Source organism: Nothoprocta perdicaria, unplaced genomic scaffold (genome assembly GCF_003342845.1).
Source record: "Nothoprocta perdicaria isolate Ctin4 unplaced genomic scaffold, notPer1 scaffold_13, whole genome shotgun sequence".
Taxonomy (NCBI): Eukaryota; Metazoa; Chordata; class Aves; order Tinamiformes; family Tinamidae; genus Nothoprocta; species Nothoprocta perdicaria.
In genome coordinates this window covers 6,859,597-6,882,405 of record NW_020454427.1, presented here as the reverse complement: position 1 = coordinate 6,882,405, position 22,809 = coordinate 6,859,597, and the positions used below count along the sequence as shown (strand labels likewise).

Below are 22,809 nucleotides of genomic sequence, written 5' to 3'. Positions count from 1 at the left end.
ACCCTACCTCACCATTGTAGGTAGTTAACTAAGGTCTATATAAATGTCACATTTTTATTAAGAAAGCTATGATAGTCTTACAGGCATACCATCAGTAGTTGCAAGCTGGAATGCCAGATCCAAGCCTCCTCGTATTCTGAAGAGTATGTCCATAGCTTCCARAATTACCTAAGGAAAAAGTAATAAGGTTATTACAACATGCTTTATCTGAAGTTACAATTCAAGCACAGTTATTGAAGCACTTCTATCCGTACATGAAAACTCTGTTTATGTACTTTTCAACATTCACAAATATTTGGATAAACTACAACTGTTTTTTTTTTTCCTTCAATATATAGGTTTTGCATCCTGTTTTGAGAGCTTACTTTCAACAAGCTGGGGACGACTGATCATTACAGAGCAAAAAGATACCTGAGCATATCTACAAGGATACATTCATCTTCACTAAGAAATCACAGCTTTAGGAACAGGGAAAGGAGGGAAGCAGCCTCTAGCACTCAGGTTGACGTTTCACATTGGACAGCAGCGCTGCTTAAGCTGGCACAAACACCTCCCAGCTACTCCCTTCCCCTTACAACAGCTGCACCGGTACATGGATAAGGAAAAGCTGRCTGACCAAGAGAGGGTGGGTATGGCCAAACGTAGCAGGCCCCCCAAGGAAAAGATTCAGTCTTGGCTGCTGTGAAAAGACTGCAAGAGTTTGTGAGTCTGTGCAAGAGTCTGTGAAAAGAGCTGCAGGAAGAGCTTTGGCAAAGATTTCACCACGTCACCGCATGCTAACCGAGCGTGGGAACCTTCCCGATGCAGCACCAGCTGTATTCATGAAATAAACGCATCAAAAATAAGACCAAGTGCATGCCACAACCGGCCCTTTCCGTGGGCTTGGACCCCAAGCCCTCCTCAGAGGGCGCGCGGGAAGGACCACCGTGGTTTTCATGCAGCAGGGTGGTTTTTACMCAGTGGTCATTCAGGACAGGGTTGATCCACACAAAATTCCCACTTCTAATATGAAGCCGACAAAGAGCGCTCCGGACACCGGGCTGCTAGAAACGGCGGGKTTTGCATCTGGCCGACCGCAGCTTAGGAATCAAGCTCAGGAAGGGGCTCGGGAAAGGGAATCACGGCGGGTGGGGATGCCACACAAGCCAACACGCTGCCCTGCTAAGGGGCTGCCGGAGAGGGCGCGTCAGCCGCGACGGCTTCCCGGCTTCCCCGCGGGGGGAAATCCGTTAAAAACCGTTGCGCCCGTGCACGACACGAGCCGCGCGGCCTCGCCCCGGCGCCCAGCGGGCGCAGCGGCCCCACAAGGGCCGGCGGCAGCGGCCGGGCGGCTACGGGGGCCCCACCGCCGCCGGTGCCGCCCGCCCCGGGGCGCCCCCCGTCCCGTCCCGTCCCGCCCCGTCTCTGCGCGGGCCCTGGCGGAGCGGCGGCCTCACCACATCCGTGAGCGGCGCGCCGGCCCGCATGCTCCTCGCGCACGCGCACTCCAAATCCCCCCCTCCGCCGAACGTGAGGGGTGGTAGCGACCGCTCGTCACGTGACCACTGCCCTGGAGGTGCGCGAAGGTGGGTTTCCTTCCCTCCCTCCCTCCCCGCCCTCAGGCGTTTTGCGCAGCCGCAGTCGCTTCGGGCCGTACCACTGTAGAAAACCGCCGGGGGGGGGGGGGGRGGGAAGCAGAGAGTTCCCTTGTTCGGTCCGTTGGGCTTTCCCGCCTCCCGGGCAACGGTCGCCGCGGGGGGCGGGCGATGGCGGCGGCTCCCGCCTCCTGCTCGTGTCTAGTGAGGCGGCCGCTCCGGCAAGTAGGTGCCCGGGGTGACCCGTGTCCGCTCGTCTGCTCTGCGAGCGCGAACTGCGGGCGACCCGCGCCGCCGCCGCGCCGCGCCCGGCTTCCTCTCGCCCTCGTGAATACCGCCGGGCTCGGCCTGGAAGTAGCAGCCGAGATTTGCCCGCTGTGCTTCCTCTCTCGGAGAATTCTTCCGCTAACAGYCCAGTATCTAATACCCAAACTGCCCAGGGTCTGGTTTGAGTTGTTTTTTCCTTTAACTCTTTGGTAACCAGAATTCTGCATACTAAGCTTTATTTATTTATTTATTTTTTCCCAGGTCGTGGCAGTAAGGTATTAGTACTTCTTCTCTTTTCCCAAAACTCCTTGGAAGACTCCTCAGGAGTAGCTGACCTGTAGCCAGCTTACCTGTCTATTGCTGCACAAAGCTGCTCATTTACAGCTCTGCTAGTCGGCCTCGCTTCTCWGAACTAGTGGGACTACAGCAGAAATCCTGCCTGTTAGTCCCTAAGTCAGTAACTTTTACTTACACTTCAGAATTTAATTCCAGGTGTACTTAGTTCCAGAAGCCTGTGCCTGTCCTCCTCAGCGATGATGCCAGCTCGTTTCATGGCAGCAAACTGCAGGGCTTTCCAAGGATGTGCCTTCTTGTATCTTCCAGCCTCGCTTCCACTGCCTGCCCTTTAGCCTAATTCCTTACCCRGTTTATAATTCTGTCAACTATTAAAAAAGTGTACTGAGCCAAGTTTATCAATGTTTCTGATGAACATATGTTGTGCTTTGCATTGTTTTGATGTGGACCTTGGCATGTTGGGGCAAAAAAAACCAAAAACCACCATGTTCTAKTATTGCTATTTTATGTATTTCCAGTGCTCTTCTACTGCTGCTTTTYTACTCTGACACCCCAGATACCAGATATAAGTAGTGTCTGTTACTAGTCTCTCTACCGTAGTTATTTCTGCCTTGCCTTTGCCCTCATAGCTAATGCTATGTAGGACTTCCCTTACATGGAATGAAAGTCCTTTAATGTGTAAGTCATTATAGTGGAAAGCTTCCTTGTTTTCATCAGTTTTATGGACACAAAACTTCAGCTACTTGTTTTGTATCGTTTGCACATTCATAATATTTTAACAATTCTTTGTGACTTTCAAGAAGTAGCTTTCCTAGCCTGTTAACAATTTCTTGTTTTGATTTCAATTGCCAGTAAATTCACTGCTTCTGTCCTGTTGGCTTCCTTCTTGAGGCAGTTCTTCCGACTGATTCTAATTCCCATTTCTATTAGTTTTCATATTAGGAGTTAAATTTGTAGTAATTTTAGTGGCAGGACTGCTATATATTCAAGTGCCTGATTTCCTTGGTGTTGTTGTCTGTGTATTTCCCTTGGTTGTATAAGGCCCAAAGGAAGATGAGGAGGAAAAACTGAAGTATACTGTAAATTGTTTGCATTAAAATAATTGAGAAATTGGAGGTATTTACCATGAACAGATCTTGGATTGTACTTGGAACTGGAATTTGAAAGGCTTTTTTATAGTTTACTGCAGACTTGTCCATATACATCCTTCTATGCCATTGTTAGAAAGTGAGTGAAAAGCATTGGTAGATGTCACTCAAAAAGTGAAGTGAAAGTATGGTTGGAATATGTTATTGATAGCTATTAATGCCACAAAARCCTCTCATCTTATTAGTCTTAGGATACCTAATTTAAAATTTTGATCCAAGCTATGTAACTTGAGTGAGAGTAGCTACAATTCTATTACAAAGTGCTGCTTTGAATTTGTGTAACAAACATAATGCTGTCTAAATTCCGCATAGTGTGTTTGTCCTGTGGATACCAAAGCTGCCAGTCATTTTCCTCATATTTCATTTATTGGTAGTGTTTTAATTAAAACCCTTTTACTTTAAATAATTTTTTGTTTTGTTTTGCAGGTGTGGACTCTTTATAGACTTTTTTTGGTCTATTAACAAGTGAAAAAAGGAGACTTCTACCTTCTTTAGTGCTGTGCCCTGCCATACAGATCCAACCATGCCTGCAGATGGAAAAAGTGATATGGAGAGGGTTGGCCTCTTCAGTGAAATGGGTTATATTTCCATTGGAGATAAATATGTCTCACATTATATGCGTAAGTACATTCATTTTAATCACTGTTTAGCAATAGAAATACCTCTAGTATCCATTTAATTTCAGAAAGGCTCCATTTGCTTTCAGAGGCAACTGTCTTTTCAAACATGTTCTTTGCTCAGGTCAGTCTTCTGCTGAGAGAGATGCTTGATGCGTTGGAATAACRTTTAAGAAAGGAAAAATCCATCACAAAACTGAAAATATGTGTGCATAATAGATTCCTAAAATTTTTTAGGATGTGCATTTCTCTGCAAGACTAGTTGTTGTGCACTTAAATGTGAGTTCCCCTTTCTCCACTCCATTTTTTTTGGAGGGAGAATACCGAAGGACGTATACATCCTTCATTTCTTAACTTGTTCCATAGGATTATTCATTGAGCAAGATAATTTTTGTAAATAGTAGTGGCAGAGTTTGACTTGCAGTAGCCCCTTGAAGCGGGACCATGGAATAATCCTGGGTTCCCAGTACAGATGTACTGCTGTGATGCTGTGTCGGTGATGAACACATCCACCAGAGCTGGATCACCAGCTCTGAGCTGCTGTACATGCAGAGCACCTGACCGAAGGCACTTAAAGAACTACCTGGTCTCAGAATGGGTGGGGAGGAGGTGCTGCTCTGAGATACTGCTAGTGGGCATCAGCTGCAGCTCTGAACCACCAGGCTAATGTAGCCAATCTCCATTTCCCCTAACAAAAGTTTAGGGATTAGATCTACAACTTGGTACAGTGAATACCCTCTTGTAGCATTCTCTTTCAGATATGTCTGGTTGCTGCATAGGATTTGAAAAATCAAACTGTAGTGCGTTACCAGTGTGTTAAACCACCTAGATCCATTAGAGTTTTAAGGTAGGCTAAGAGAAGCAATGGCATCAAATGATTACTTACCATGCTTACTCTTTTAAAGGCCCTTTTAATGAAGCTGCAAGCAAGAACAGACAGATGTTACCTGGGGGGAGCAAGGCATTGTCAGCTCTTCAGGCAGGTTATTTTGAGCCTCAGTTTGTGAGAATTTTCGATGGTGAAGCCTACTCAAATCCTGTTCAGCTAAGGAGGCGCTATAGACTGGCAGAATCAAAGAAAAATTTGGGGAGAGCTTTTCTTCCCAGTAATGGAGACAAATTGCCGTAAGTGTTGTCAAAATGTTTAAATAAATCTTTTTCTTTCTTGTACGTGACGGATAACTTTCCACCAGTAAATAAAAAGCCTGCAATGGGAGTATAACATTATTCTTTTGGAAAGATAAATATGACGTATATGATGTAGTGCTAATCACAGTGCTGAGTGCAGAATTATGGATGTCAGCAAGCCATTAGAGATAAAGGAAGGTTGGATGCTCATAGAAATGAATTTCTGATGCTCAGTTTTATCTTCTGTTTGTGTAACTGTCTACTGCTGTGAACAGCTTTTGCACTGTTAGCTTCCTATTTTCAATTAAAATGAAGATGAGTTTGGGAAAAGGGTCTACATAATTAATATTTTAATTTAGAAGGGAGCCTGTTTGCACTTGTCATATATGGTATCTTCTACTTCTGAGCCTCTCAAAATAGATATAGTATATATATTGCAAAAGCATTAGGAATAACAGGCCAGGCTTTTTCTCTCACAGCATCCAAGTCAGTTGATGACAGTCCTGTTCACTTTCTTTCTGGATTCAGAGTTCTGCTTCACCAAGACTTACAAGAAAAGTCTCCACCAAATTGCTTACAACAGAATCCTGCCAAGGCGCCCTCCTCCACATGTCTCCACAAACACTCTTCTTGGCTCCCTGTGCAGCAGCTCAGACTCTCTTGCTTGTTGTAAGGCTCCCAAGTTCTTCTAGGCATGAACTTTAGGACAGGTTCTTTATCTTCTCCTAAATCTGGGTTGGCAGAACAGCACAAAGCAGAGACTGGAAAGGTGGCTAGGCTGTCTTATGCTAAAATCCTCAAGCAGTTATGGAAGTTTATGTCCAAAACCGGCACCAATGCAGCTAAGGARGTAGAGCAGAGCTGCATCAGCACTGTTATTCTTGGTTGCCTGAATGATAAGCAAGCAGCTCTTGGAAATCTTTTGCTTACGCTGGAGCCAGGTTTGTTGTTGGCTGGAAATTCAGAGGTTGCAAAGATGTCATGTTCTGAAGATGTGACTGATGTCTGCGCCTTTTATTTCCTTAATTTGTCTATATTCTGTCATTATGTTACTGGTATATATWAAAAGCTGAGATGACATTTAAAGTTTGCAAAGGACTTAAATGCTAGGAAATGCCAAGATAAAGTTTGTCAGTGCATTGTCAGTTTGCCCAGTTTTGTTGCATATGAGATTTTTTTTACCACTGTAGTTGGACCAAGTTGTCTTTCCAGCTATTTCATCAGTTTGTCTTGGGTCTTTGTTACTTGGTAGGTGTATGGTTGCTTACTTTGAGAAGTACAYATTCATCTTAGAGATGTTTCTCCTAAATGAGCTGTGTCTCTCTGCTCTTCTTCTGTGATAAGACAGAAAGGTAGACAGTCCTTAACATCACGAGCCACATCCAAGAAAAAAAACCCAGGTCGCCATGTGGCCTGCCCCTCGGTTATCAAAAGGATACTGCCACTCAGGCAATGTCACGTTCTTATCATGAAGCACCACCTGTGTTGAACCCATTCCTCTGGGTGACTCAGTCCAGTAGGTTTGTGGTGAACTGTGCCAACATGTTTGCATTTGTGAATACAGATACAATGTGTTCCTTTGGATTGTTGAGGCAAAACTGAAACAAAAGCGGAAGTCAGACTTTGTTAAACCTGTCTGTGTTAAACCTGTCTGCTGCAAAACTTCATCTTTGCTGCCATCTGTTTCTTTTGTGTCCCTAGTGCTGTACACAGATTGACTATAATAATGGATCCATGCACAGCGATCTGAAGCTTTATATATTTTTTTTTTTTTGAAACAGTATTTTTTTTTTCTGCTGAATGTTATTTTACACTAGATCTGGAAACCTCAAAATTTTTGCAAAGCATTCACTAACATGTTTATTTGCTATTTTTAGATGTGGACTGGGCAGCTATTATGGAACCATAGGAGGTCCATATGCATACTTCAGCGCACAACTGAAAGCTAAAGAAAAATACATTCCTCCGGGAAAGAATTTTTATACTAATCCAGGAAAGAAAGGAACTGGATATGGGTAACTTCTCAAGTATTTTATTATATGTTTCTTGAATTTTTTGTTTTATTTTGTTAACTTCTTATTCTTTTTTTTTTTTTTAACAGATATGCAAATGTTACCATAGGTGAACAATATCCACATGCCCCTGAAGTGTATGAAGCTGGAAGAATAGATGCAAAGGTGTAAAAATATTTGTCTTTATTATATATTAATGCATTTATTACAATTACTTATGACCAAATAAAACCAATAGCAAGAACATTACTACTACTTCTACCTTATGTTAAGTAGTGATAAAAACGAGATGAGAAGCAGCAGCTTGGTTACCTGTAGTTGAGGCAAACTTGGATTCGAAGTTCTGCATCTGGTGCAGATAGTGAGAAGTACTAAGAACAGAAGGATGCAGAATTATATCTTATGAACTGGGTAAAGAGGGTGATAGGGAATTTGCTCTGAGATAATGCCRTGGAATCCACCTCAGTGATCTGTATTAGTAAGGATGCATTTCATACATCTTGTAGTTGTTTGCAGTGCTAGTTTTTGCCTGTTTTATTTGAATATGGAATCTGGGAAGAGCAATCGACAGCTCCCGTGGTTAAATGAACCAATTCTTAGAGGARCTCAACTTAGTGAGGTACTCAAAATGTAGGACATCTTTCTGCATATCTTATCACTAAGCCCACATAAATACAGTGACAGTATGGTCAGCATATTATGCAGGTGATATGCATGAAGGCAGGATTTTCAGTCATGTCTGTAAGTTTGTTTGCCCAAGATACAGGTACACAGTACAGTCAGATGTGCCTTAAATACAGAGTGCTTTTCCAAGCATTTTTCTACCATACTTTCCTAGTAACTGTGCTGCCTGGTCAGTGTGTCTCTATGCTCCATTATGTGTAGTGGGAATATAAAATACCTTGATGAAACAATAGCAAAGAAAGTTACAGTGAGCTGAATTTAAATGCTTTTATTTGTTTCTTTTAGGTGAATAATACGCAGTTAAAATGCTTAAGACTTTTTCTTGCAAAATGTTTCTTTAACAGAAAGCACGAGAGGAACATCGACGTCTGCTTAAAGGAGGGCCTTTCAAGTTAAATCTCTATCCCCGGGAATATTTTGACATTAATCCCTATTTTAGTGACCAACCTTTGCCACCAGTTAAGCAACAACCTCCAGAAAAGAAAATTGCACCACCTTTTAAACCAAGTTCTCCTGCTAAAAAGGTTAGTTTATTTTATAGTTGCTGCATACAAAAGGTATGCAAGTATTTCCTACTAAAAGCTTTCTTTAGAGCACATAAAGAAATCAGTGTTTAGTTTTGCTATTGCTTGCTTACAGGGGAAAAGGGAAGTGGTATTATTCAGTTTAGTCTGTTTTCAGTTTACATAGCAAAGAAATGCTGTTTGACCCAACCTAATGCCAAAGAGCACTGCTAGCCAGTTTCAGGTATTTTAAGAAGTGTTTCTATTTAAAACCTGCATAATGTTGTTAACAGTAATTGATTGCATACTGGCACAAAAAAAAAGATGAACATGAAAGGTTATGCAATACATGACATTAAAGCTGGATTACTGTTGCAAATTGAAATTTGCTTCTGTTTTGGCCTTCTATTAGTTGCTTGCATAGAATTTTTGAAGSTATTGATTACTCTAAGCCTATTTAGACAAAATTCTAAAGGATAGTTTCTAGAAATATCATGGAAATGCGTGGCCGGAAGGAACAGAAAGACTCAATAGAGTGTCTCTACTTAGGGAAAGGAAACTATTAGACAGTTACTTGTTCTGTTTATCTATCAGCAGATACAGATTCGGAGTCAGCTTCAGAATTCGTTACTTCTTGAGTAGTTAGGAAAAAGGAGGGAAAGGATGAGAATAAAAACAGCTGAGAGGATTTGGGAGGCATGAGTCAGGGATTGCTATCAGAGTGGGAAAGGAGATATATAGGAATATATGATGCAGAGGAAATCATCCTTCATTAGTTCATTTACTTAGTGCTGTTACTTCTAAAATCTAAGTGAGGATTTATAAATTTATAAAACAGTGCATTTATAAAACAGTGGAAGTGTGCGTATTTCCTTGCCTTTATGTCTCCTGACCTACTTTTTGAGATGAAATACTAAGATGCTTTGGTTAAATCTTAATGTAATTTTAAAATGGATTTAAGATACAGATACATAAATCACCCTCTTAAATGACTCTAAATACCTTATACAGTAACACCTCCTCAATCTGTCACACTTCTGTTCTTCATTTTGGAATCAYTTAGTACTGTGCTCTGCCAACCACCATTTCCGATTATTCTGTCCTTCCCCCTTGATTGATGTGTTTGAGCTTGATTRATCTCAGGAAGATGATGCCAGAGATGCAAATAGAAGTAATTCAGAAAGAGGTGGCGAGAACGCTTATGTATACATTGGCTGTATTCGGCCTCACTGATGAGATACCTGAGATCTTCAGGAATACTGATCTGTTCCTAAAAGTCAGCTGCTGAAAACTKAAAATGTCCTCTAGACCACGATGCTGCTGATCCTATTCCTGGCTTTCCATCCTTCATGCTGTCTATACTGTCCCTGACTATTTAAATTGTGTGTGCTTCCCAGGCTACTGCATATTCCCCCATATTTTTATGGGAAAACATGTTCATTTGTTTCAGGTGATCCACGGCAGCACTCAACTGCTGCAYTTTTCAGGAGTGCATCTTCAACAGACTCTGGTATTTAGCTCTGTTCAGTCCTATAGGTCAGAAAATATATTGATAATAAGGCCCCAGCTTTTTCGTTTGTAATAATTGTCAATTTTTTCTGGATGTGGAGGTGTGCTAATGAACTAATAGTGACTTAACAAGCCCGATTTTATACACAGTATAATAGTTCCTTTTAGTGGGTTATGTGTTTGCATTTTCCATCACAATTTTAAGATTTTTCATAATTCATAAGACTTATAAAAATGCATTTTCAATCAAGAATTCATCAACATAATTACTCTTTTTCTCCTAAGAGCTTCCAATGCAAGTTTAAGCAGCATGTTATTTTTTTATATGTAATTTTATGCAGCCTGATATACAGTATTCATACTTGTTTTTGCATGAGAAATTTTTTAATTAACTGAATTGCCTTATAAATTGACATGGTGAGAAGTTTCCTCCTTTTTTTTTTATTTTTTATTTTTTTTTAGGCAGGGGGCATGAAAGGAGGTACATTTGATCCTTATCCAAGCCATTCTGATGAGCCCTATGTAATTAAAAAATCTGTGGCAGTCCCAGCTAATAAAAGGGGACAGATTTTTCATCCTCCTCCTGGACCAAAAAGCAGACCTATTAAAAGCATAATGACTTTAAATGTCACAAGGTAAGCCGCTTTAAGTTAATTTTTCATGTATGCTGTCAGTCAAAAGTCATGGCCCAGCTGTTTATTACTATCTAAAGTAAATGACTCTTTTAAAACTAACTCATTAAATATATATAAAAGCAATTAGGTTTTCTTTCCCTATAAGAAGCTAATTATTGGCAAAAGGATAAGAAAAAGGAACTGGGCTTTCCAGATTTATTCCTCTCTTTTGTAAATCCAGGTTACTTTAAAGGGCTGTACCAATGTTAAAATAAGTTTTAAAATCTATTCTGACTTGCTAAATATAAAAAGACTAAAATATATAAAATGTATTCTGTGTTAAAATCAAAACTTGTTTTTGTTGTCTGTTTATTCAATGTAACTGGCTCCCTCTGCTGGCAAATGGAATTCTAGGTAACCTAGGCCTGTGACATTTTTGAAGCCACAGGATTCAAAAGAGTTATCCTAATCATAAACATCATTATGTAATGTTAAAATTTCTTTGTCGAGGGTTTATTTTACAGAATGTACACACATGTASATGTACATGTACATGAACACAGGGTTTATTACATTTTTATCTTGGTGATATATAACATATTTAGAATAAACTTACTGTCTGTTTGCTTCTATTATAACTCAAGCAGATAACCAAGACCATGTTCTTTAGAATTATTCAGAGAAATCACTTCCAAATGCAGACTTCTAAGACTTGCATGTGGAAGAGCTAAGTACAGAAGTGTGTGTGGGGGTGTTCTTGCATTTTGAGTGGTTTTGTTTCTTTGGTTTGGTTTGTTTGTTCTTCTTTTCATGCTCCAACAGTAACATGAAGCATGCTCGCAGAAATTGATCAGTATTTGAAAAGACTGTCTTGGCAGAATCTATTTCATGTCTGTGATACGCTTTTATATACGATACATGAAGTCTAAAACATACAGCTTCCTTATCCATCTGTTGCTGGGTCATTTAATTTCATTCTTTTACCATGTATCTGAATGTGCATGATTACTTTTTAAGTTGCAGAGACAGTTGAAAATGTCAAAATAGAAGATATATATCACTCCACACTGCCTTTTATTGCTAATTGAAAATAAGATAATAAATACTCCAAAAAAACGGCAACTAGCAATGCTGGTGCAAGAAATTATAACCTTCCATGTACACAGAGCTCCTTTATTAAAAATGAAGAAGAATACTGGTTGACTAGCATTTTTATCAGTATAATTGTTCATATTATTATTTCACCAACTGATTAAGAAATCATGTTTCCAAATGAGATACTTTTATTGGAAAAAAATTGCTTGTATGTGAAGTACATCTTGAAATTGAAAGGCAGCTTACTATGAAGACTTGCTGTGTTTGAGTACTCATTTGTAAAGGCAGAACAAATTCAGAAATCTAAATGAATTTCCGGAGAGAAATTAAAGCTAGCATTTTAAATTCTCCATGACTATTTCCCTCCAAACAATTAAAAAAATGATTTTTTTTCTTTGTTTCCTAAATTTAATGTAATGGGAACAGCATTTATTAAAACTATGAAGCTCATAGGTCCTACAGTTTAAGAAATATACTGGGAAATACTTTTTCAGAATGTCAGCTTCCTCTTGAATTACAATTCTCTGTCTTCTTTCCAATAGAAAGTTTATCTTAGAAAGTTTATCTTAGAAAGTTTATCTTAGAAAGTTTATCTTAGAAAGTTTATCTTAGAAAGTTGGGTTGGACTCGATGACCTCTGAGGTCCCTTCCAACCTTAAGGATTCTATAATTCTATGATTCTATGACATTTAAACCCTAATCTTACAATTGGATTTGCTAGTGTAAATTTTTGCTCTCAGAGTTAATCAATTGGTTTTCACAGTGCACTAAGTCATTAAATTTAATTACAGGATTGGGGATAGTCCTGTTYTTTATCTTTTGCGAAAAACATTTTGTGCAAGTATATTCTACACAAATCTAATAAGTTTCTCTTCATTTATTTTTCAGATCATTAAATGCAACGAATTACAAGACTGCACGCTTGGCATCGTACTAGGTACAAACAGTGAAATAAAGTATACTTTTTAGGCTCTGTAAACTCTTAATATGTTTGCCAGTCAACATTTAAAGTAAATAATAACAGGAAAAAAAAAAAGGAAGTGTAGAATTAAGGGACATAGGTCAATCCAGTCTGTTTAATTATTGAGAATAGTCTTTGGTTTGTAAATCTCAATCTAAAATAAATATTTAAAAATATATATTTATTAATGTCAAGATTATATTTTTAAGTTAAGCTATTTTAAAATCTTACAGCGTAACATGCTTTCTGAAATACATTTTACAAAACCTTATAGCATGTAACTTAGGTTTTAAAATTCCAATACATTGCAGTGGAAGAAAGAGATTATCTTTTAAAGTGACTAAGTCACTTATTATCCACAGTGAAACTAATTTCACTGTTGCCCTTTGGAAGAAATAAAATTTGATGTTTGTGTCACCCCTTTTGACTCTGTTTTTGTGTGAGAACTATCCTATGAAATATCAAACTTTTAGGTAGGATGAGCTTCTCAAAATGACCAGTAGCAAGTGCTGTTCACAATCAGAGCACGCACAGCCCTTTACAAAGGGAGTCATCTCTACTTGCCAGCATCTGCTTACCTGTCCTCCTGGCAAATCTAAGTGCTGCCATATGCCCTAACAGCTGCTTAACTTCACTTTCTGTGCATGCAAGGAACCTCAGTCTCAACTGTCTTCCAAAGTAGCTACTTTCCAAATGGAACTACAATCCCTGCTGTGTATCTTACCTACATCTTCATAATTTTTGTCAAGATTTGCAAGAAATTTCTTTTTGGTAGAGCTAATTAAAACAATCAGCATTTATGCTTCCAAGTTATTACATGCAGGCAACAATATAATAGGCAACATTCACTTTTATTAAAGATTTATCTCACAACTGTAATATTCTTGGAGTGGTATCTTCACTGTTATTGTGACATCAGTGAAAATCCTAAAAAAGAAATAAAAAAAGGCCAGGTCTTCCACGAGTTATACAGGCGTAAATTCCCTTCAAGATCAGTAGCACTCAACAATATTTTAAATATTAATTTATACAGAATTTTTGATGGTTCTCTATTCAAATCCTAGGACATAGGATTGTTCCTAGGGAGACTTCCTTCCTTTCTTGTTGAGACCATGCACTTATTGATGGTACTTGTGATGACCCCAGGCCCTTTTATGCTACAAGAACGTCMGGAAAATATGCCAGGGTTGTTCACTGGTGAACTTGCGAGGCTCTGTGTTCCTAGGTGGGCCGAACTGCTCTGTACTTCCTCCTGGCTGCTGTTCTGAGCTCTGCCTCTCTCGGCACAGATGTAGCACAGTCTGCGCTGAGCTTCTTCTTTACATTCTTTTGCTTCTTCTCTTCTGATTCTTCCTCTTCTACTTTCTTTTGTATTTCAGCAATCATTTCACTCTCTAACGAAGCTGGAATACTGGAAACTAATTAAAACGTATAAAGCTTAATTTAGGGAAAACAAATGAACAAACAAAAAAAACCAATCCAGCCTATTACAGAAGCGTGCCTTGTGTTGATTAAAGTTATACCAGCATTATATGTCATCTAAAAAGTATGTAGGCAGAAGTTAAATCAAGTTAGGACTTCTTGCAGAAGCGACTGGTTTGTCACTGGTTTGTTTGTATATATTAAAATGTTCCTCTAGCAGGTTATAAGACACTTTTCTGACCCTGAAACCTTAGGGGCAGAATTCCATCTGCTGCAAACTGTCACAGTTAAATTTCTGTAGACCACTTATTGTGTAAGGATCTACTGGCATGAATCAGTAGAATTCGGCCAAATATGAAAAGATAGGAAATTCCTTACTGCGAAACTTCATAAAAAATTATAAACTGTTTTTAAGGACATAGTCATTCTAAGGACATAACCAAAAAAAAGACTGAATTTCAGTATTCTAAAATTGAAAAGAAAAATGTTCATTACAATTTCTTTGAAGCAGGAGCCTGCTGTAGATTAACAGGAAACGAACCAACCAACCAAAAAAAAAGGACCCAAGAATTACCACATTCAGAGAACAGTGCAGAGCTCACTGCAGTCAAGTTTCCAAACTTTTTTTATGCACTCAAGTTTCTAAACCCTCATTGTGGTTTTACTTTATAGCAATACATACATTCTGTAGAATCTCTTTTTCAGAAAAAATCTTTTTTTTTTCTGGTATTCTTAACATGGCATCAGACTTAACGGTAGCAATAACCAAACTATATTTTTTTCTAGTTAAAACCTGAAGTAAAATACAGCGTTGGTAATAGTCTTACTAACAAAAAGAAGGGATGAAGGGGCCAAATGGTGAAGTTAGAAGCATGAAGTTAGAAAACAAARAGACAAACAAAATGCTGTATTGCAAAAGCTATTGCCTACCTTGTGACCGGCATTCCAGAGTGGCATGCTTTGGATCAGGAATGGCAGGGGAAGGTTCAGAGCAGCAGTTATCTTGCATGATGCCAGAAGTGTGGCCAGGTTTGCCCTGCCCACGCGCCAGGGCAGCCGCTCGGCCGCGGAGATAAGTGTAATCGCTGTGCAGGTGGCGGAACTCGAACTGCAGGACGTCGCGCTCATTTTCCACGCTCCGCAGGTGGTTCTCCAGCAGCAGGCGTTCTTCAGTCAGCTTTCTAATGTCACTCTCGTATTTGGAAGCTCCCTGTCTGTACTCCTGCAGCTCTTTCTTAAGTAACTGGTTTTCCTCAGTGATGTTAGTTATTGCCGTTGATAACCTCTCGCGTTCTCTGTCTGCAATGGTCAAATCAGATTTTAGAAGATCAATATCTGCTTTTGCATATCGGAGTTCAGTCATGAGCTTCTTCTCTGTACGAGCTTTTTCAAACTGAACCTTCTCAAAGTCCTTCTGCAGCATCTCTTTAGTATTAGAACATTCTTGCAGGGTCATTTCAAGGTTATTTTTTTTGTCCTCTAGTGCCTGTGTTAACTGAAGAAGGGTCTGCAGTTCAGATTTTGTTGCAGTTTCTTTTTCTTTCATTTGCTGTATTTCGCTCTGATTTCTTTCAAGCTCTTCCTCTAGGGAATTCTTTTCTTTCATAAGCTGGGATGTGTCTATCTGAAGTTTTTTATTTGCTTCTTGTAACATAGAACGTTCCTTCTGCAAGGACTCTAATGTTGCATTGAGCCTTTCTTTTTCACAGGTAACAACAGTCATCTCTTCCTCTGCTTTCTGGTTCTTAATTTGAAAATCATGTAGTGCTTGTATTGTACATTGGTTTCCATTATAGAGTTGACTTCTCTCTTCCTCAAGGATTTTTTTCTGATTCTGGAGTTCTTCACATCTGCTTAACAGCTTCTTTACTTCTTTAACGCTTTCCTTATTGTCATCTTCTGATTTGACTAACTGGCTTTGCATCCTTTTCTTTTCTTCAACTAAATCATGAATTTGCTTATTGCATTTTGATATTTTTTCTTTCAAAGAATGTATTGTAATATTAAGAGGTTTCACTTTGTTCTTGAGAATCAGATTTTCAGTCTCAAGATCATGTACTCTGTTTTGCAAATGCTCAGAATTTTTCAGGGACTTCTGCAACTCTTCAGTTTTCTCATCACATTCAGAGGGTACTTTGATTTTAGTGAACTTCTGATTTTCAAACCTTAGTAATGTTTCATTTAAAATACTCAGATTTTGTTCTTTTTCTAGATGCTTTTTATGATCAAGCATTACTAACTCATCTTTCACCATTTTGGAAAAAAAATTAACTTGGAAACTGTCACCCTCACTGTAATTGCTTTGAAATTCTTTCTGCACAGTTTTGCTCTCAGAATCTGTTTGTTCCCTGCATGCTGTTAGAGAAGAACTCCATGTGTTGACACATTTGGAGTCCTTATAAAATTCTTGATCAAGATGTAGGTCACTTTCTTTATGTGAAACTGAAACAATATGTGATCTGTCTAAAGAGTCTGCCATTCCAGGAGTTTCTTTTGATTTAATGTTATTTAATTTTGCTCTGCATAAAATGCCAGATTTTACTATATCATGTTCTAACAAATCAGAATCATTATCGTCTGACTTCTGAAATTCTTGTTTTGATGACTTGTTAGGACAGTTAGTGTTGTCTGCTACATAAAATTCTTTGCCATATGTGGGAGAAAGTATGGAAAGTTTAGATTCATTCAAAATTACCTTTTCATGGGCAGCATTTAAGCTCTCTGTCTCTAATTCCGTGTCACGTAGCAAATGGCATTTATATTCATTTTTTAGTGCGAGTATTGTGTTTCCCATTATATCTTCCGAATTTTTTACCTTTCCAGTTGCTATGGTTTTCAGTGAAATACTGTGTGTTATTTTTATATCACTGACCATGTTTCCAGTACTGCAGTTTGCTTCCACATGCCCGTCAGTACAAGCTTGTTGATCATGATGAACTTCATTATTAGAAAATGATGATTCAGGATTTTCTTCTGCAGGCTACCCACAAACAAACAAACAAACACCTGTTATACTGTAAGAATTGTGAAAAAGAAAAAAGGCACTGGAAACATAAGAAAACCACTTTTAATCAAATTAATATTAAATATTTTATGCAGTGAGAGATGACTGAAGAGAGCTAACAGACTACAGGTATAAATGATTGTTTTATAATCCCATGCCCTATGAAATAAAGGAATCCTGGAGTTCACACTAAGTCGGCAGAAAAAGTGGGGTTAATGCTGCATTTCATAGGGCAAGGACAACATTTATTCGATCTTCTCCTTCCTCTTTTTTTCTTGATGCTGAACTCTGCCTCCCTATACTCCTTGTGTTGCATTTCATGTCCATTAAATATAATCCAAGTGAGCTGATTAAATAAAGTCTTGCCTGTGCAGAAAATAAATTGAGCTTTAACCATTACGTGGGTCTTCCCAAGACTTTGAGGATTCTTTTGTGGCAGAATTTTATCAGAGTTGTACTACAGAGAGAAGCCTCAGGGAGAAGATACTATTTTATTTGTCCCCACGATATCCTTTGGGTTACTTTCCAGAAAACATGCAACTCTCACAACCCATAATGCAGCAACATCTTCAAAGAGAAACTTGTTTGTAGGTAAAAATTGGTGAACGTACCAGACATACATCACTTGGTGTGCCAATCATCAGTATCTTGCCTGAGCTACACTGTGGAGTTTTCATTTCAATTATATTTTTATTTAGTATCTCACTGATTGCAGACTGTACCTGGAAAAAATTGAGATCAGAAAAAAAAAAATTAGTTTTTAGGAAATCCTATTTTTATCAGTAAGTTCTTTTTTAGAAGAGACAGACTGGATGGAAGTGCTGAGGAATATGGAATTACATATAACCTAAAATGTGCAATGTATCCTTCCAGCATCAGAGTTATTGTTTCTACATAAAGAATAAGAAAAAATGAAGGCATAAAAATGCTCCAAGCACTGTGTGAAGCAGGGCAGTTTGAAACAGTTGTCTGCTGACAGGGACATAAAGTGGAATCAAGTTATTTGAAAACAGAGCTTCCCTGAGTTTATAGTGATACAAAGGGTATCTATCCCTTTCCTATTTTTCCCTGCTATGTTTCTTTCTCCTTATAGGTTTCTCTTACTTTTTCTTAGTCTTTCTAAGCCTTCAAATAATACTATGATTAGGGCACAACAAGAACATGTAAATAGATTATTTTATTAGCTGTTTTAGGATTAGCAGATGATTGAACATAGTGAATGTGCATAACAATCCTAAAATAATTTTAGATCGCAGTTAAAATACATATGGCAGTATCTAAAAATTCATGAGGATGCAGCTTCTATCTTTATTTATTTTAAGAGTATTTGGGACCTGCTTTTACCATGTTAACATTCTCCAGAATCTGTTGCCGAAGAGTTTTAAAGGATTCCAGCTGTTGCTGCAGAATCTGCAATGTATAAGGTAAATRTCAGGAAAAAAATGGTACATTTTATTAAAATATTGAAGTGAGTTGGGATGTTTTCTTCAGTCAAAGTCARTTTTTTTATTCTCCAGTTTTAAACTTGCTTTTACCCAGCCCATGAGCGACTCCTCAGAGGACATTTAGTCACCAGCTGCAGTCCCAGAGGATTCCGGCATAGCGCTTCATGGGCACCTTATTCCCAGCACTAAYGCGCACCATGGTACCTGGCACTGCTTAGGGCTCTCAGCCCTTGTACTGAAACCGAATTCGGAACGTGCCCGTGGTGGARCTCATCCTTCCAGGCCAGAGATTGTCTCTCAGGGTTGGACTGACCCTAGGATTAGAATTTGGGAATCCTGCTGTTCTGCATTATCAAACACTTAGCAAAGTGGTGTGGTCACTTGTATTTATATTCCTATTAGCTCATTCATGTTCACTGACCACCCTAGGTGCCCAGGTCTGCTGGCCCATCTGAGCTTCAGCGCTCAGTGTTGGGGAACTTGGCGTCTAGTCCGCTTACGTGCAGGGCTGTTGGTGGGGGAATCGGCTCCTCTGCTCCCGCTGTGGTGCTGCCTGAAAGTTAAACACAGGAGCGCTGCAGATGCGGGGCGCTGGAGCCGGCGGGAACGGCGCTTCGCCTACGGGCAGGCGGCGCCCGTCGCGCCCGCCCACGCCGCTTCTCGCGCCGCCCGCGCGGACGCCACTCACTAGATCCGGCGCCGCGCGGCATGTCGCGCGCCCGCCCGCACCAACGGCCTCCGCCCTGCGCCGCCCGTTGGCGTTGCCAGGTAACCGCRTTCTGCCCCGCGAGCGCCCCCTGGCGCCGCGCGTGCGCCCGCGCGCGAGCGGCCGTTGGAACCGTTACAGTCGTTGGAGCTGCTGGCCGCGGCGCGGCGGTAGCAGTAGCAGCTCGGTGCTCCCGGCGCCCCGAGCCGCGCACGGAGGCTGCGAAGTGAGTGCTTGAAGCAAGGCGGCAAGCAGCGCAAAACCCCTCTGCTGCCACCAGCGAGTTGCTGCCTTTTTTGGGGGGGGACCGGGCGGGTTGAGGTGTAGTCCCGCTATAGGGGCATCATAGCTTGTCCCGCCGGTATCCCCAGAGCTGCGAGGTGTCCAGGCTCAGCCTTTGGCTCAGCTTTGGGTTCAAAAGCAGCTCTGGGAAATGTGAGGGAAATGTTGCTGCGTGCCGAGTGGTTTTTCTTCCCCCCTGTCSCGCCCTGGTATTTAAGTTTTCATTGCACAGATTTCCTTGAGTTGTCTCTCTTTGTGGGCTTGCTTTTTGCCCATCTGACATTGATTGCCCTTCAAATTTGAATGTAATATTCTGCCATGCATTATTTAATTTAAACAAGTTGTGTCAATAACATTGCATTCTTTTGTGGAAAAGGATTCTCTCCCTAAATAGCTAGAGCCCTAAAATGTTATATGGACAATATTCACTGTTATTTGGTGTTACCTATTTTCTGTGATACCTGCTTGAAGTAATAAAGCAGGTGTTCATTTTGAGGAGCCTGTACTCATGTGAGTACACCATGCAATTAAATAACTGGTGAGCACAGCCTGTAGTTTTATTTACATTTGCTAAGACTTGTAAAAGCCTAAGCCTCCTCATAGCTCAGTTGTAACACTTCTAACTGTACATATATGGGAAAAGTCTGGTAACAAAAGCAGTTGCAAACGTAGAGCTTTGATGTTCTTTGGGAAAGCAGTACTACCAGGCATAAAGTTAATTAAATTTTAAGCTTTACCTGGATCAAGGTGTTAACGGTTTTGTAACAAACCTAGTCAGAGGAAAGTATACGTTTTAAAAATCCAGTATTATATAAAAGCTAAACATCTGGTTGGTGGAATTTATTGATGTAAGATTGAATGCAAGTGGAAAATTTTATTCTATATTCAAATTGTATGTAGTTATTTCTGTTTTTTTTAATAGGTATGAAGAAAGTGGATAAATACATAGTATACTTTGCTAACTAGCCTTTGTGGTGGTTGATGCTGAAGAAATTTCAGAGCTTTTTCCTTTTTATACACTGTCATGGCACTAATCATCATAAAGTTTTGATCCAGAAGACTGCACATGAACTTATAGCATCAGAAGATTGTAATTCAGCTGAGGAAAACATGTTGATAATGGAAAATATCAACATYTCTATGGAAGGATAGCTTGCAATTACGTAGATAAGAGAGTAAAGTTGGGACCATGACTGTCAGTCCTTAAGAGAGTCCTTAAGAGCTTTAAGAGTCAAGGTTTTCAGATACTCTAAATAGGTCAGATGTGTTTTTAAGATTAGTGAACCCATCTCACACCTGTTGATGAACAGCTGAAGTTCATYAACAGTTCATCCTGGAATTAGCCCAGGACTATTACACAACAACAGCTACAAATATGCAAATATTATATTTAGCTACCTACTCTTCAAACTCCCCCTCCATTTTTTTTCTTTTTCAATTTTTGTGGCATAAAGCCTTAGTCTGTGGTTATGGTGCACAACATGGTGCACACTGCCACACTAATTTTTTTCTCTACTTACAATTTCTGTTTATGTTGGATCCTGCTCTGACATTAGTGACACTGGGCTTCAAAGGTTCAGCACTGCACTCCAAGAAAAGACTGGAGTCAGAAGCTTTTACTGGGAGTAACTGGTGGAGAGATGATTAGTCCTTAATATTTCAATAGTGGTTTTTGATTTTTTTTTTGTTTAGGATTTTTTTTGTCCTTAAGATATGCAAGCAAATCCAATTTCTCAAAATACTGAATTTTCATTGTCAAAGAACATGGAAATGTTAAGATCTGTGAGCTCTTGCACTGATGTGTGCGTGTGGATTTACATATACCACAAGTCTRTTCAGTATTACCAGGAGGTCTATAGGTAGCAGCCAATGAAGATATATGAAGCTGCCTTTTCTTCCCTTATGAACCCTCTTCTATAATATTTTAATTGCTTGTTTTTATGATACAGAATTACCTTAATTGCACAACAGATTTCTCATCAAAATACCACTCAAAATTACATAAAAGACATGCTGGCAAAAGCAGACAGAAGCTTTGCAAAGCAGAGAAACAGAAGAAAGGAAGGAGTAGATAAAATAGAGCAGTTGCAGACGAAAAAAAAACAGTGCATCAGAATCTTTTCAGAAATGGAGCAATAATTGGACAAAACTTAAGAACTCCTTAAGGAGACACTAAAAGGTAAAAGGAGAAAATGAGTAAGTCAGGATTCTGAAAGGTGTCAGATTTAATTAGCAGCATGCAGTTACATGAGTCAAAGACAAGCTTGTCAGTTATGAGACTGCACTACTGAATTTGAGTAGTGTAGTCCAAGAAAGAACAAACCTTTCAAAATGTACTATTTTTAAATGGCAAAGAGGTAGAGAAGGTTATGATACATTCTTTACATTTTTATGCTCTTGAGCTAGCTTGGAAGAGCTTACAGAGTCCATAATTCAGTATCAAATTTTAGTGGTGATCAAATATGATAAGCCTGGTAGAAGAAGACTCAATGTAATTGTAAAAATGAAGGTTGGAAAGCATCCCAGCCTGTATACACAAGAGCAAAAAGAACTAAGGCAGCAAACAGGGACAATCTTTAACTGGCTTTGCACAGACTCTGGTTCTCTGTATAGGTGATGGAGGTTAATGTGTGCAGAGGAGAGTCTTGGCCTTCATTTCCAAATGGGATTGGGCGGACCACAGTAGGTATGTGTGATACCTGCGGTGACCTGCTCACCTTCTCCACTGCTGTTTGCTTTAAGAGCTGAGGGCCAGTGATCCTTTCAAGCTGGGACATGCTGTCATGGGTAAATGTGATGCCTAATGTCACGTTAAAGGCTTTGGTAGGAAAAATGAATCATATGACACAAATATGTGTCTGACTGGTCAGATTGCAGGGAAAGAGAGGTAGGTGAACTACACTGGCTGAAAACCCTCTCCTTTGTGAGAGGGACGGGGAAACATTGAGTGTGAATCCTATGCTCACTTCCTTTTAAGAATTTTTCTCTTACGTCTTACAGGTAGTCATTTTGAGTTGGCATTCTCTAAGATGAAAGTATATTGTTACTTCTTGAAGACCTGATTGGAACTATGCTTTTCCCTTCTATTCTTCTGAATGATGATTCCAAAAAGCAGGTATGATTAGTAGTTAACATACAGAAAAAAAAAAAAAAAAAAGGTGTCTTTTCAAAAGCTGTTGCTGGACACACTCCCCCTCATTAATGATACTGAAAAATACTTTACAAATTACTCATTACTCAAATACCATCTCATGAAAAGCTTTAGAGAAACATTAAGTATTCTTTTAATAGGAGTGTTCAAGGATTGCCAGGGATTGCTAGTGCTTTCCTTAACTAAAATCTGACACTGATTGCACCTATCTTAAAGCAAGCCTTACAGTCACCAAAAATGTTCACTGATTGCTTTTGTTAAAAAAAGAAAAATCTGTCTTGAAACACTGCAGTGTTCAGTGTCCTCATCATTGCAGTGTTTGAGACCAACCTACCTTGATACTGTATGTCCTACAACTTAATAGTGCCATGAGCTTCTTCAGGAAATCTGGGT

The 22,809-nt window shown here is 39.6% G+C and overlaps 3 protein-coding genes across 5 annotated transcripts in view; 1 reads left to right on the top strand and 2 right to left on the bottom strand.

Annotated features, from left to right (window-relative positions):
* Nucleotides 1-1,558, bottom strand: part of UFSP2 (UFM1 specific peptidase 2) — a 12,120-nt gene extending 10,562 nt beyond the window's left edge. For both annotated transcript variants that reach the window (XM_026033593.1, XM_026033594.1), the window contains exons 1-2: nt 1,437-1,558; nt 90-168 (exon numbers count right to left, since the gene is read on the bottom strand). In XM_026033593.1, the coding sequence (XP_025889378.1) occupies nt 90-168; nt 1,437-1,466 (109 nt within the window). In that variant the 5' untranslated portion in view covers nt 1,467-1,558. The remainder of the gene's footprint in view (nt 1-89; nt 169-1,436) is intronic.
* A 133-nt stretch (nt 1,559-1,691) lies between these two features.
* On the top strand, nt 1,692-12,570 carry CUNH4orf47 (chromosome unknown C4orf47 homolog). 2 transcript variants are annotated; one of them, XM_026033555.1, is made up of 8 exons: nt 1,692-1,799; nt 3,710-3,903; nt 4,806-5,025; nt 6,906-7,043; nt 7,130-7,205; nt 8,069-8,248; nt 10,199-10,371; nt 12,334-12,570. In XM_026033555.1, exons 2-8 carry the CDS (start codon nt 3,807-3,809, stop codon nt 12,380-12,382), a joined length of 933 nt encoding a protein of 310 aa, XP_025889340.1. In that variant the 5' UTR covers nt 1,692-1,799; nt 3,710-3,806; the 3' UTR covers nt 12,383-12,570. The 2 variants fall into 2 exon arrangements, with proteins under 2 accessions (XP_025889340.1, XP_025889341.1); XM_026033556.1 differs by lacking the exon at nt 1,692-1,799 and adding an exon at nt 1,914-2,015.
* Nucleotides 12,571-14,286: 1,716 nt separating this feature from the next.
* Nucleotides 14,287-22,042, bottom strand: CCDC110 (coiled-coil domain containing 110). Its single transcript, XM_026033641.1, has 5 exons — nt 21,983-22,042; nt 18,177-18,242; nt 17,444-17,554; nt 14,759-16,808; nt 14,287-14,294 (listed from the first exon to the last, which is right to left on the bottom strand). Exons 1-5 carry the CDS (start codon nt 22,040-22,042, stop codon nt 14,287-14,289), a joined length of 2,295 nt encoding a protein of 764 aa, XP_025889426.1.
* Between the last annotated feature and the right edge of the window lie 767 nt (nt 22,043-22,809).

Bases quoted from the DNA above. Each gene is read 5' to 3' on its own strand.
- CUNH4orf47 (XM_026033555.1), top strand. From the start codon at position 3,807: ATGCCTGCAGATGGAAAAAGTGATATGGAGAGGGTTGGCCTCTTCAGT. The intron at 5,026-6,905 runs GTAAGTGTTGTC...TGCTATTTTTAG, and splicing joins AGTAATGGAGACAAATTGCC to ATGTGGACTGGGCAGCTATT. The intron at 7,206-8,068 runs GTGTAAAAATAT...TTTCTTTAACAG, and splicing joins CTGGAAGAATAGATGCAAAG to AAAGCACGAGAGGAACATCG.
- CCDC110 (XM_026033641.1), bottom strand. From the start codon at position 22,042: ATGTCCCAGCTTGAAAGGATCACTGGCCCTCAGCTCTTAAAGCAAACA. The intron at 18,243-21,982 runs GTGAGCAGGTCA...TATACATTGCAG, and splicing joins AGCAAACAGCAGTGGAGAAG to ATTCTGCAGCAACAGCTGGA. The intron at 16,809-17,443 runs GTACGTTCACCA...GTTTGTGGGTAG, and splicing joins CACCAAGTGATGTATGTCTG to CCTGCAGAAGAAAATCCTGA.